General features: G+C 42.9%; 1 protein-coding gene across 6 annotated transcripts in view; it reads left to right on the top strand.

Annotated features, from left to right (window-relative positions):
• The window catches only part of ARHGAP22 (Rho GTPase activating protein 22), a 124,994-nt gene extending 113,758 nt beyond the window's left edge, over positions 1-11,236 (top strand). For all 6 annotated transcript variants that reach the window (XM_039709433.1, XM_039709432.1, XM_039709431.1 and 3 more), the window contains 5 exons: positions 1,701-1,774; positions 2,727-2,848; positions 4,801-5,704; positions 9,707-10,797; positions 11,104-11,236. In XM_039709433.1, coding sequence (XP_039565367.1) covers positions 1,701-1,774; positions 2,727-2,848; positions 4,801-5,704; positions 9,707-9,935 — 1,329 coding nt within the window. In that variant the 3' untranslated portion in view covers positions 9,936-10,797; positions 11,104-11,236. The remainder of the gene's footprint in view (positions 1-1,700; positions 1,775-2,726; positions 2,849-4,800; positions 5,705-9,706; positions 10,798-11,103) is intronic.
• The last annotated feature ends 1,606 nt before the right edge of the window (positions 11,237-12,842 follow it).

Genomic DNA, 12,842 nt, shown 5'->3' with positions numbered 1-12,842 from the left:
GTGTTTTCCTCTGGGCTGTCACTGTGGTGTTCCTAGGCTAAGCCTCTGCCTCGGTCAGGCCTTGGTAAGGACAGATCTGGCAGAGCTGATACATGCTGCACTAGGAGAGGTTTTTTACCTGTCAGGTGTTTGTGCTTCGATGAATATAAAGATGCTCTCTGTATAATGCCATGCCTGAGATTCCTTGTGACAAAGCATGGATTGTAAATTCTTAAATCCCTTTTTTCTTTCAAGGAGCATCTTTTACCTTTAGGTCATGTTTCCTGCTGTTCACAGCTGCCTAACTTTCTGTTCCAAAGTTTTCTCTTACATCCAGTAGAGCCAATGGCATTTTAATTCAGAGCACTTGAAATGCGGTGCCAAATACCATCCTGATTTCCCCATTTGAAATAAATTGGGTTACAGAGCAAAATTCAAGAGGGAATTAGGTCTGTTAGCTCATCTAGTTCTGGTTCAAGCTCGTCACTTGAAAGTTGATTGACCTGAACAACTGACCTTAACCTTCACATCAGTAGCAGCTGTCTTTAGCTTGAAAAAATTTTAGAAGTTGAAAAAAGAGAATTGAGATTTTCAGAAGAGACTGGCCTTTTAATGGTGTCTCCGTTGCTGTCACCATTAGACAAGCATAGTGTTTAAGCTAAGGAATTATAAAGTGGTCACTTCTTTTAAGAATTTTAAGTTTCGGGTTTAAATTAGAGAACTTTTTTTTTTGTGCTGGGATGTACGAAATTAAAAAGTACCTGTATATTTAAGGTAATAAGGAGGAAGTCAGGACTAGGCACTGCTCTATGGATCCTTCTGACTTGTCTGGACTGGAGAAATCAGAAATGCAAGGAATTGCAAGGGTTTGGCCAATAGAATTCCCTTCCTAACAGTCCTTAAAAATTCAAAGAGTTTGAAATGAATGTTCAGCTGTACTTTTTTGGAACCATCTCCTTCTGGAATTTCTCCATCATTACTTTGCAGCTATCACTCTTCCTTAAATGAGCTTTGGTATCTGTTTTTCCACAAAAGGTTTCATTGTTTCCAAAAATAAGCAAATCTCCAGGGCAACAGCAGCGTTGACAGGAACAAGCAAATGATACTTGGGATTGTGGCAGGACAATAACCTCCTGAGTCAGAGGTTTTCATTAGATGATTTAAGTAGCTTCGGGGGTTTAAGTCATTCCTTCAGCTGATGTGTCATCTTACATTTTAATGGGAAGACAGAAATTTTGTGAGGAGGTATGTCCAGGTCAGAATGACTGCAAATGGAAGTACGTCATTAAAAAGGAGGCAGCTGAATTGGACTCGTTTAGTTTTTTCAAGAAAAAACTTTCCTCTGCTCAAGTGAGCATTACTGCAATGTATTTATACTGCACTCATAGGCCAAGGCACATCTGCTGATACCAATGCCAGTGGGCAGGCTTTAAAGGCTGGCAGGCCTCACTAAATGAAGACTTCTATGTCAGCCATTAAAGTTTGCAGGAGGATTTCCACTGAGAACTGAATAGAGTTCTGGACACTGGGTTTTTGGTAAGGCACAACACGCTGGATGCCACCTTTTCTAAAGGAAAGCCTTTGGGCTTTCTCTTGTTCAGCATTTGTGAAAAAGGCTTTTCAGGCTGTGAAAAGAGGACTCTGTAGTCCTAGAGGAAGGTCACGTCTGCTTTGCAGCATTTACATTAATAGCTCTGCTTCTTGTTTTTCCTGTCCCTCAGGGTACCCAGGAACTGGTTAAACAGGTGAAGAATTTGCCCCAAGCCAACTACAACCTCCTCAAATACATATGCAAGTAAGTGAAATTAATTAACACTTGGAAAAGTCTCTAAGTTTTGTGAGGCTGTCTTATATGCAAATAATATACTTTGAAAGTATGAATATTCAAAAACCACTTAAGTGTAAGTTACAACTCCTTTAAAAAATGTGGAGGTGGATGCAACCTGCCTGGAGGAAGCTTTTGGTTTATCCAAGAGGATCAGCCAAGCAAATTGCTGCCACCTGCAGCCTTGGCAGCAGGCATGAATGATACTAATACACTATATTGCTTATTTCAGAAGCACCTAGGGATCACTAAAGGTAGACACTTATTCCAGATACTGCACACTTGGAAGATTTATGACACAAGTTCAGTAGCAGATGCAGTCAGAATAGCCAGTCTGACATTTGCTCTGATTTGGAAGTGGGGTTAGTCATGGCTTCCTCTTTGATTACCAGGGACCCCACAGCCTTGTCTCCTTTCATCTCTGCTGATTTTCCCAGTTTTTGGGCTGCTGCTTTATCTGGGTATTGGAAGGTGATGATTTTTGAAGGCTACTTACAACTCCAACCATTCTATGGTTCTGTGATCTGATTTTGTTAGATTCAAGCCAAGCCACAAAGCTCTTTCCACAGGCTGCTAGTTCTTGAACAAGAAGATGATTTATTGCTTCTGTTATATCTGTAAGTGAAAATTCCCCAACACCAATCCATGTAAATTGAGGATTCCTGTAAAAAATCTGTCCTTTCAGACCCAGTAGTAGGCTGGATCACTGCTAGGTGGGTACTTCTGGCAGAAAACATCATGTCTTCTCTGGTTTATACACCAGGCGGGATCTGGGGTTACACTGAATATCTAAGCTACAGTAGTTTCTCAAATAATTTCAGGTGTCAGGGTTGTATGAAAACAGGACAAAACTGAATAGTCTGAGAAGTGACTTACTCATGAATTCCCTCCTCCTTTGATTTTTCTGGGGCGGTTTTTCAAGATTCCTTGATGAAGTTCAGGCTCATTCCAGCATTAACAAGATGAGTGTCCAGAACCTGGCTACAGTATTTGGACCAAACATACTGCGGCCCAAAATGGAGGATCCAGTGACCATGATGGAAGGTAGGTGCTGTTCTGGCACAGCAGCTGTATTTTGGAGCTGTAAGTGAAAGCCATACGTTCCTTGGCAGCTGTATCAGTTTCCTGCACAGTCAAAACAAGTCAAGCCATCCCTTTCATCAGGGAACCCCTCTTTTTGAACCGACTGCTAAAATGAAAGCTCAGCTGTGCCACTGTGGCTACAACTAGAACTGTCTTAGAAATGTTGTCTTCTAAGAAGACTGTATGGATCAAAACTTCACAAAATCAAAAATAAAAGAGTTGAAAATCAGTTAATTTTGGATGTAAAAAATCTGAAGCTTTAAAATTATTTGCTTCCATGTGAAACAAGCAGGCTGACCTTAGGGCTGGGTACAACTCTTCTTCCACATTGCACTGAAACACAACTACTGTGGTGCAAGTTTTAGCAAGGTTTTTACATCAAGTTGTGTAGGATTTTGACAAGCCTGCAAAAATAATTGATTAATTAATTAGGCACAGATGGAGATGCTGTGCCCAGGATGCCTGAACTTGGCTGTTTCTGCTCCCTAGCTGTAGGGCACAGCTGCCATGGTATTTTTTGCGATGCAAATCCTTCACAGAAGGTCAGTGTTGTCATGCCTTAGCAGCAGCAGTGCCTTGAGCTCTTCACAGGTCATGTGCAGATGTGTCTCTCACTGTAAGGCAGGAGGACAGCTTCAGAGCATGACCTGATGAATTGTAATAGTTTGGAGACTCAAAGCCTACCACACAGATATGGGTCATATTATTAAGGGTAAATTTGATACTTTTCCCTGGCTGTGCAGAAGGTACAAAAGTCGGGGAGGAGCAGTGCTTGTTACTCACTGGTGGAGCTGGGGACAGCTGTAAGCAGGCTGTGTGCGATGCTGGCACCTCCCCTAGTGGCCACCGGGCCAGCAGCGTGCTCTCTGCTCAGCCGGCACAGGGGACGCGTTTGGGTTCAGACCAGCTCAGGCTTTTCATTCTGCAGCTCCTCCGATGGCAGAGCTGCCCGTACTGCGTGTAGGTGTACACGTGCAGGTGCTGGGGTCTCTCCTCATCATCCTATAAAAACACTACAGTGATCTGACCTGGAATGCTGTATTGCCACAGGTCTGAACTGTAAAAAAAAATTGGGATATGTAGGCTGGATTTTTAGACTTAATCATTATACTCATAACAGCATTGGCAATGTTTTGTTTTAGTTGAGAATTTAGTTGAGGTTGGTTAGATAAAAGTAACAGAGTAGTGGAAAGACTAATTTTTTTTTAGCTTCAGGGTAGTTTGAATCTCCTAAATAAACTGACAATGAGATTTTAACAAAAGCACTCTAATTGTGTCTCTCTTCAAATTTAACCCATGCATTTCAAATAGAAATACCTGAAGTTTGTTAGGAATGCCCTTATCTTCAAGACATTTAGTTCTCTTCCTGCATTCACAGACATAAAATAGAAGTGGTAGGTGAGCTAAGTACATCTTGCTATTAGGTCAAAAATTCATCAATAAAATCAGGCTCTTGCCTTGAACCCTGAGTATGTTTGCCTTATTCTCTTCCAGGCAATACTTAAAAATAGAATTGCATAATCACCCTTCTAAAGGTTTTCTTCTTTTGTAGGAAGTGCTTTGTATTAGGTTTGGTAAGTGGTGTTCTCTATTAGTTCATAATGGTCTGCTCCACTCCTGGAAGACAGTGGCAGCACATTTCTGTGGATTTAAATAACTGCAAGCCTTTTCCACACTTGCTGTACACTGTCTGCAAGTGCATGTACAATGCAGATGTCATACTTCCTGCAAGTTTCTCTAGTCACTGAGTGCAGCACAAGTCCTGAGCTGAAATTTGTAGTTTTTCAATAAGAATAGTTCTGGGCTGCTCAGAGCAAGAAACTGGGTGAAGCCTCGTCATGCAAACAGGCTGGGGTGAGTCACAGAGGTCTTCCATGTCTCCTCACCTGCTTGTCTTTGTTCTCCATCCACAGGCACCTCGCTAGTTCAGCACCTGATGACAGTACTGATAAGTGAGCAGGGGAGGATCTTTGCTGTTCCTCAGGCGGATGTGCCGGGGAGCCAGCTGGAAATCAGACCAATGCGCCAGCGCAGCACTGTGGAGTGGATCTCCGAGGAGGACGGGGAGGACAGCAGGTCACAGAACAGTGCTGCCAGCCCCACGGATTTGCCTTCTGGCAATGCTGTGGCTCTAGAGGCCACTCCAGGACCTGCAGTGAAAATCACTCCTCCAGAGCACAGTGGCAAATCGACTCAGCCTGCCACAAGCCCCAGTAAAAGAGTGCAGACGCTGCCTCCATGGAAATATTCCTTCCGCCAGCAGGGAGCACGGTCTGTGAGTCCAAAGCTGGGCAGCTCCTCCTTAGACATCCCCAACCTCTCCTCCAGTGGGAACTGGTTGATGAATGGCCTGTACTCCCTCCGAGGCCATCGCCGGACAGCCTCTGGGGAACGAGTGAAAGACTCATGTTCCTCCCAGAGACTCTCCACTTATGACAATGTCCCTTCATCCAGCCTGTCCCTCAGCACACACAGCATGGCCAGCACCACCTGGTCTACATCATCCTGTGAGATCTCCGTGATGGACTCGGTGAGCAGCTGCCCAGCCTGCCGGGCCAGTGACTCTTCTGCTTTGAGCTCCCTAAAAACCGAGTGGGTAACTCAGGGCTCGCTGTCCCAGAGCGAGGTCAAGACTGCAGATCTGGAGAACAGCATGGACAGGTTTGAAGCCTGCAGCAGCAGCAGCAGTGAACAGAGTGACCCGGCTGCAGCTTCCCGAGACTCTGTCCAGTGCTCCAGGGCCTTACAGAGCTTGGTGGTGGAGCTAAAGACAGAGCTGAGCAAACAGAGGACTGAGTATGAGACTAGTATCAAAAGGTAATGTCATCTGCAGGGGGCACAAGGAAGTCGTCTTTCAACATTCTCCCCTGTCTGAACATGGGTGTGGGCTGCCAAGGGTACCGGGTTCTCAGCCCTGAAGTTTGGGGTTGGGGGACAGCAGATTTGGTTCTGTATTTTTCTTGCTACTCTCTGAATCGAACTTTTCTTTCTTTGATTCAAGAGAGCATCAGAAAGAAAACAAAGGAGATTTCTGTGACACAGGGAAATCCAATACTTCATATTCTCTGTGTTCACTGTAAATGAGAACTGCACAGGTAATGCTAGTCTGCTCTTAGTGTCCTCAGAGAAACAGCAAAGCAAACATCTTGTGGGGAGGAATTGGGACTCAGGATGGTCAGGCCTCAACAAGGATGATCTGTGCAGGTGCTGATACCTTTACCAGACCAGTCTGAAGCTGAGGGCTTCTTGTTCTTTTTCCAACCCCAGCATTCTTGAGGAAACTGCTCTTAATTATTATCCACAGGTTTTTTTGGGGTGGTGGTGTTGGGACTGTATCTCAGCTATAATGTTTTGAGCAGCCCTTTTGTGTTGAACTTCTAGAAACCTCACTTTTGTTATCTGATGTAGAAGAGTGGTCCTTGGCAGCCTAGCTTGGAGGAGCAGTGTGAACTGTGTCATTTGCCAGCTGGTGTTTCCTTGCACAACTGCTGGTGGTGTACTTTCCATCTGAGCTCAGAAAAATTCCTTTCAGCTTTCAGGAGACCTGTGTGTAGGGCTGGGGCTGTAGGAAGTATTAATAACAAGGGAGTCATTAATTTGTGTGAGTATATTAGGTTTTATGACTGTATGTGATAATAGAAAGACTTTTAGGAAAGCATTCAGGGGAAATAGGCACATGAAATATTGATGCTTAATGGAATTAGATATATTTTAATATACAGCTATGTGCAAAATTGCACACCATATTGTAAAACATGCTGCTCTGCAGTATTAGTGCTCTGGACTGAAGAAGGGCTGTAGTCCCATTTCTTAGAGTTGAGTTCTCAAGGTTTGGGGGTTTCTTTGTGTTAAGGTGTTACTGTTATACTCCTTCAGTTATTAAAACTCAGATTGGAAATTGAGGTATGAAAATGCTGCCAGTCTCCCAAACATGGTACCAAAAGCACGTAAGACTGTTGGCATTGTATAGCACAGCTTTAGGCTGCATTTTTTAGCACTTTTTTCTTGTTAATGTAGTTTCTTAAAAATGTATCTGAACTGTGATCTCTTTCCCATGGGCCAGTTGTTAAGGTAGGAATTCCTCTTGCTATCTTCCTGCTTTATTTTATTATTTCCTCTGGTGGTGGCTTCTGCCTCTTGCACTGTGATGCCTTGGTGTGTGGAGCTGGAAGGAGAATCAGGCTGTGCAGCAGTTCCAGTTGCCACCTAACATCCCTGAGTGGGAGAAAGCCCCACCTTGATGTGCTCAAGGTGTAAGGGCTTATGAAACACCAGCAGTTGCTAGCATGGGATGTTGGGAAGGGTCTGTGAATGAGGGTGGAAGTTCATGACTTACATGGTTTGTTTTTTTTTTTAATGCCCTACTGATACAGGATGGGAGGGAGGTGAGGGTATGTGCCTTACATTTAATCGAGCAGAGCTGCCCTGGCACGCCTTGTTGCAGGGATACAGGTTAATAAACAGAAACACCAGGCTGCAGAACCTGGAAATGTGTAGCTGCACATTCTTGCCTGCTGCCTGGGGGAAGAGATGATTTTCTACCTTTTATCAGTAAAACTGTTCCAATGGGCCTTAAGCTGCTGACATCAGGAGCATCCAGGAAGACCTGTTCTCCATTCCAGCTGTTGAGCTGCTTCAGCTCCAACACCTGCCTTTCCCCTGCAGCTGGACAGGACAGAGAGCACTGTGGCTCGAGGGGAGAACTCTCAAATTGGCCAGGTCTCACAGGGCAAAGTAGCTGAGAGGAAAATGCCTAATGAACTAGAGTTTCATAAAACCAGGCAAGGTGCAATCACTGCCTTTTTGTATTAAACAGGATGACTCCAGCTGTTTGGGCTTACAGCCTGGAGGACTGTGCTGTCAAGTCTAAGAATTTCAAGCCAAGTTTTTCGGCTCTCAAACATTTTGTAGTGTTTTTACTACATCTGCAGCAATTTATGGGTGCAAAAGTATGTTTCTTTTCTGATTATATGGACGGCTGCTAACCAGCAAAGAAGGGAGGCTGCTTAGTGCAAAAGATCTAGGCTGCCTCACCAGCTTTATTTTATTGAAGATAATTTACCCCTGAAATTGTACATGTGCTTGTGTGGTTTGCAGAACTGTGTGTATCTAGCAGGACATGTTTTAATGAAAGAATATGAGCTTTTTTCTTGGCACGTACATAAGTGAAGGGAAAGAGAGGGAGTACCTGCCCTGGGGCAGAGGTAAGGAACACTTGCTGATGGAAAAGCTGTTACTTATCATCAACGGCCCATTTTCTCTCTCTTAGTCAGAGGGAGGCAAGTTTTATGGCCTTCCTGTAACCACTCTGTTCTCAAGCATTTCTCCCTCAAGGTTAATATAATTACCAGACATTCTCTGTTGAGTTTCAGTAATTCATGTTTACCACCTGGCATTCTTAAGAAAGTGTAAGTATTTGGAGAGGACTGTTGTGAATGTAGAAATGCTGTGAGTACTGTGACCCTGAGTAATTCGGTCCTGAATTAGCAGTTCAGGCTGCTGTAGTTAACCCCTAAACTTAGTGGTAGAAAATGTAATCGGCAGCTCAGAGCTGTTACGTGTGTGTGGGGAAGCATCCCAGCTTCACAAGTGTCCTATTCCAGCTGACACTGGCTGGATATAAAGGTCTGTCTTCATCCACAGGGGCTGCTTTTTGCTGGAGTTGGTGCAGGTCAGTGCACCTGCAACTTTGGTTCATTGTGAAAACTGTGACAATAATCAAACTGCCATCTTTAGCTGCATGTAAAGGAACAGAAAGGAAAAGTTCAAAGTGATGCACTGCCTCTTGGTCATTCAGACCTTTCTGGGACTGCCCAAGGCTCTCTTCTTTCTTTGTTTTTGTTTTGTTATGAGGCCTTCTTGAAGTGCAGCTCTCTTGATAATCAGTTACCCTGACTAAAAATAACCCCTTCACAGTTCCACTGGGATGCCACACCCCAGCTTCAAAGTTTCCTATTGGACTGATGAAGGAGAGGTGGGGGTGGTTTTGTGATGGAATTTTAAAAGGTTATTTATTTTATTTAAACAAGGGGTGTCATTTTCATTGTAAAAGTCTCATTTTTAAATTCATATTTTATATTTTAGTAATGAGTAATTCCTATCTGGGAATATTCCTTCCTCAGTATTAACACCACTACTTGGTCTTGTGATTGGTAAACACAAGGGGCAGAACAGCAAATGCTATGCCTTCTGTGCTTCTTTAAAATCACAAAACCATGAACTTTGTTCTTTGACCTCCTGAGTGAAAAGCCCTGAATTTTGCTACAGAACTTTGTGCCCAGATACCTTTAAGAACTGTTCTTCTGATTCTTCCTCATATGAAAGACTGGGTTTCATAAAATCTCATACCCTACCCCTATGTCAGTGATAAACTTTACAGAAAATACCATCAAATGGCTGGTGAGGAAGGACTGTGGCCTCATTCCTATCTGATCCCTAAGGATGTTCCTCTGTACTGGATAGCCATATAGGGAAACACAGTATCCCTATATGGATAAAGATTATTTTGGAATTATATACTTGAACTCTGCCTAAGTGAGGAGTTAAGGAGTTAATGAATCTCCTTAGGCAGGCAGTCTGGTGCTGGAAAGTAAGCATTGTTTTCTAAGATTTGAGCATTTTTCTCAGGATGCAAATAAAGGAAGCTCTGCCCTAAATTGAACAGCAATGAAATAGCATTTAGTTATCTCTTTTAAAACTTCCTCTTAGAATATGTTAAATTTAAGTTGTTCCTCTTAGAGTTTTTATAGTTATCAGCTGTATTTATCCAGCCACTTTAAAAAGTCTTTTATTTTTTTCCCCCTCTCTGTTGGTTTTAAGAATTGAAGAAACAAGTGCAGACCTGAGGAACCAAGTGGTTACGTTAGAAGAAGAACTGGACCAAGAACGAAAGAAATACACGATGTTGGAAATAAAGCTGAGGAATTCTGAACGCGCTCGTGAAGATGCTGAGAAGAGAAATTACCTCCTGCAGAAGGAAATGGAAGAATTTTTTTCAACATTAGGATGTTTAACTGTTGGGAGTCAAAGTGCTAAAGCCCCCAAGTAGAACAAGTACAGAAAATCCTGTTCCTGACAAAATGAGTGAAAATGCATATTTTGTTCTGGTATACTCATGTATCATGAGTAATTCTATAGTGATTGTGCTCTCAGTGACACTTGCCCTGTTGTCTTTACATGTGCTATAGTATTTGGGCCAGCTGGGAAAGACTGCTGACCACAAAGCTTGAAAATTTAGTGTCAGATTGCCAAGAAAAAGTGGGTCCCCTCTGTATTCACGGAACAGTAAGATACTCTTCTCCAGAGTGCCCTGCTGTCATCTTTGGACTCAGCTGCACCATCCTTTTGCTGGCTTAAGGACAGTGGAAGGTCCTGCAGCGTGGGTGGATGGCCAGAACCAACAGACAAGCTGAGCCTGGAGCTGAGGGATTCCTGATCTTGTGCTTGGGAAGGTGGCATTCCAGCCTGTCATCACAGCCAGGACGTTTGCCAGACAAATTTAACGAGGTGGTTTTCACCCCACTTCCTCCATAAAGTTTGTTCAAATTTCTCATTCCTAGAATGGTATTATTTTATGAAGATATTGTGAAAACAAGGTCTGCAAACATACTGAAGATACCAAAATCTTGACAATTCACTAAAATTGTCCCTTACCCACCCAATGGTTTCAGTGTTTCACAAAAATGCAGCTTTACATTAAACTGTGATTAATAATCAGATTGGCTACACACACTCTGTGGAACTTTAAATATGCACGTTTTGCCTTAGGTATCTGAAGGTTTTCTGAGCCAAAAGTAGAGCAGTATTAGCTGAAAGAAAAAAAAAAATCTCCTGAGTCGATGTATGTATTAAGGCAGAAGATGGAAGATTCTTATCATCAAAACATCTAAACATTAATAGCAAAACTTATGGTAAGAAGAATTAGTGCAATTGGGGTGGGGGTTGTCAGGGTGGTAAAGGGGGGAGGGTGGGGATCTACCCTTAACCTTTCCTGCACAATGTACACTTATCTCCCTTGTAACATTTCTCGTTACACCAGCTGATATTTTTGTTGTTAGTTCTTACAGGGATATGAGGGGACAGGAAGAACACTGCAAACAACCCATCAGCCCAAGTTCCTTACTTCTACTAAGGACAAATCATTAGAATGATGCTGAATGTACACTTATCTCCCTTGTAACATTTCTCGTTACACCAGCTGATATTTTTGTTGTTAGTTCTTACAGGGATATGAGGGGACAGGAAGAACACTGCAAACAACCCATCATCCCAAGTTCCTAAGTTCTGGTAATTTGCTGCTGGGGCTGACTTCCCTTCCAAGTGACTTCAAGGTTCTGCATAGCATGTGTAACACCCCAAGCCATGCAGAGCTTGCACGCAGAAAATTGCTTCACCTGATTCCGCTTTGATTTCACCTGCGAGCCCAGCACCGGTTCCTAAGTTCTGGTAATTTGCTGCTGGGGCTGACTTCCCTTCCAAGTGATTTCAAGAAGTTCTGCATAGCATGTGTAACACCCTGAGCCATGCAGAGCCTGCACACAGAAAATTGTTTCACCAGATTCAGCTTGAATTTCACCTGCGAGCCCAGCACCACTCACTTTGTCTTGGCACTCTGACATCCTGAGGTAGCTTGGGAGTCTCTAAGGAGAAAGAATTCTAACAAAAAGTGCCACAACAACATGAACTGGCTAAAGGGAAAATATGGACTGTAACAAAGAAGATGCTTTATTTTAAGTATTTTGAAAAAGTGCCCTGAATCTCATTTCTTACTAGAGAAGACTATGACTCACTGTCTGGAAATAACCTTAGAATGGGTGTTTTTCATACCAGGACACAGTCAATACTGAAAGATATACTTGTTCCTCATCATCTCACAGATATCTAGATATTTCAATATTTAAAACAACTAGCTGTTAACTTGTTTCTACTGCACTGTAACACTTCTCCTTCCGACAGAAATGTAAAAAATGTAAACCATTTAAAGTGAGCAAAAAGCAGAATTTTAACCTAATCTTTCCTGGATAAGAAATGTCAAGCAAGTAAGTCATATGGATTGGTTCATTCAGTTATTTCAAAACCTTTTTCCTACTTCCCAGGCTCTCCAGCTGCCCTGGATTCCTTGCTGCCCAGCATGAGGCAGGTACCTGCATGTTCAGCAGCAGCTGCCTGCCACCTGCAGGTGTGAGCATCACCCCCATCTTTTTTTCCCCACTTCTGCCTTGAATTCATGACCAATGGTTACAAGTTATCCTTTAAGGAGTAACATGGCCATTTAAAACAGCAGCATCAGATGCATAATGTGAGAGAGAAGCAGTAACAGTGACTGAGCTGGAAAAGCAAGCAGTGTGGCAGGTAGCTGGAGATATAAGGTCAGTCATCACAAAACAAACCTTAATATTGGAGGCTGGTCTAATGGTTGTAAGTAGATCACCAGGACTGATAGAAAGCAACATTCAATCCCAGTGCTAGTAGCAAGCAGGGTATTTTAATGTCTTCTTTTATTTTCACCCAAAACATGGAAGCCTTTCACTGTATCCATCCTGACAGCCCACACCTTCCTTACACTAGTTATATTGCATTATCTCCTGTATGTATCCAGTGCAGACTGCTCCCTTTAGTTCACACCACAAACTCAAGAGAGTTAACCAGCAGTCCTGGTCACTGCTTGTCTGGTGTATCTGGTGTTTAGTCTCCCAGTCAGCAGGGCTCAGTTCTTAGGTATTTAACCTTAGGTAACTGCTAACAAACCCACTTATCCCAAAATTGCAGATCCAGGATAGGATCATGAGATCTATAACACTACATAATGTGGTATCCAAGGTAAAACTAATTTTTTTAATATACAAAGAAACTCTATCCACTCAAAATGAGGAGTGAAACAAACCAGTTTCAGACTGGTTGTTGTGCTCCAGCAGTATCTATGGTTCTTGTTCACGAGGAATAAATTTCAGCTGCT

This window comes from Passer montanus, unplaced genomic scaffold, assembly GCF_014805655.1.
Source record: "Passer montanus isolate IOZ18808 unplaced genomic scaffold, ASM1480565v1 scaffold21, whole genome shotgun sequence".
Taxonomy (NCBI): Eukaryota; Metazoa; Chordata; class Aves; order Passeriformes; family Passeridae; genus Passer; species Passer montanus.
The sequence above is the reverse complement of the archived record's forward strand: the minus strand, read 5'-3'. Positions and strand labels throughout refer to the sequence as shown.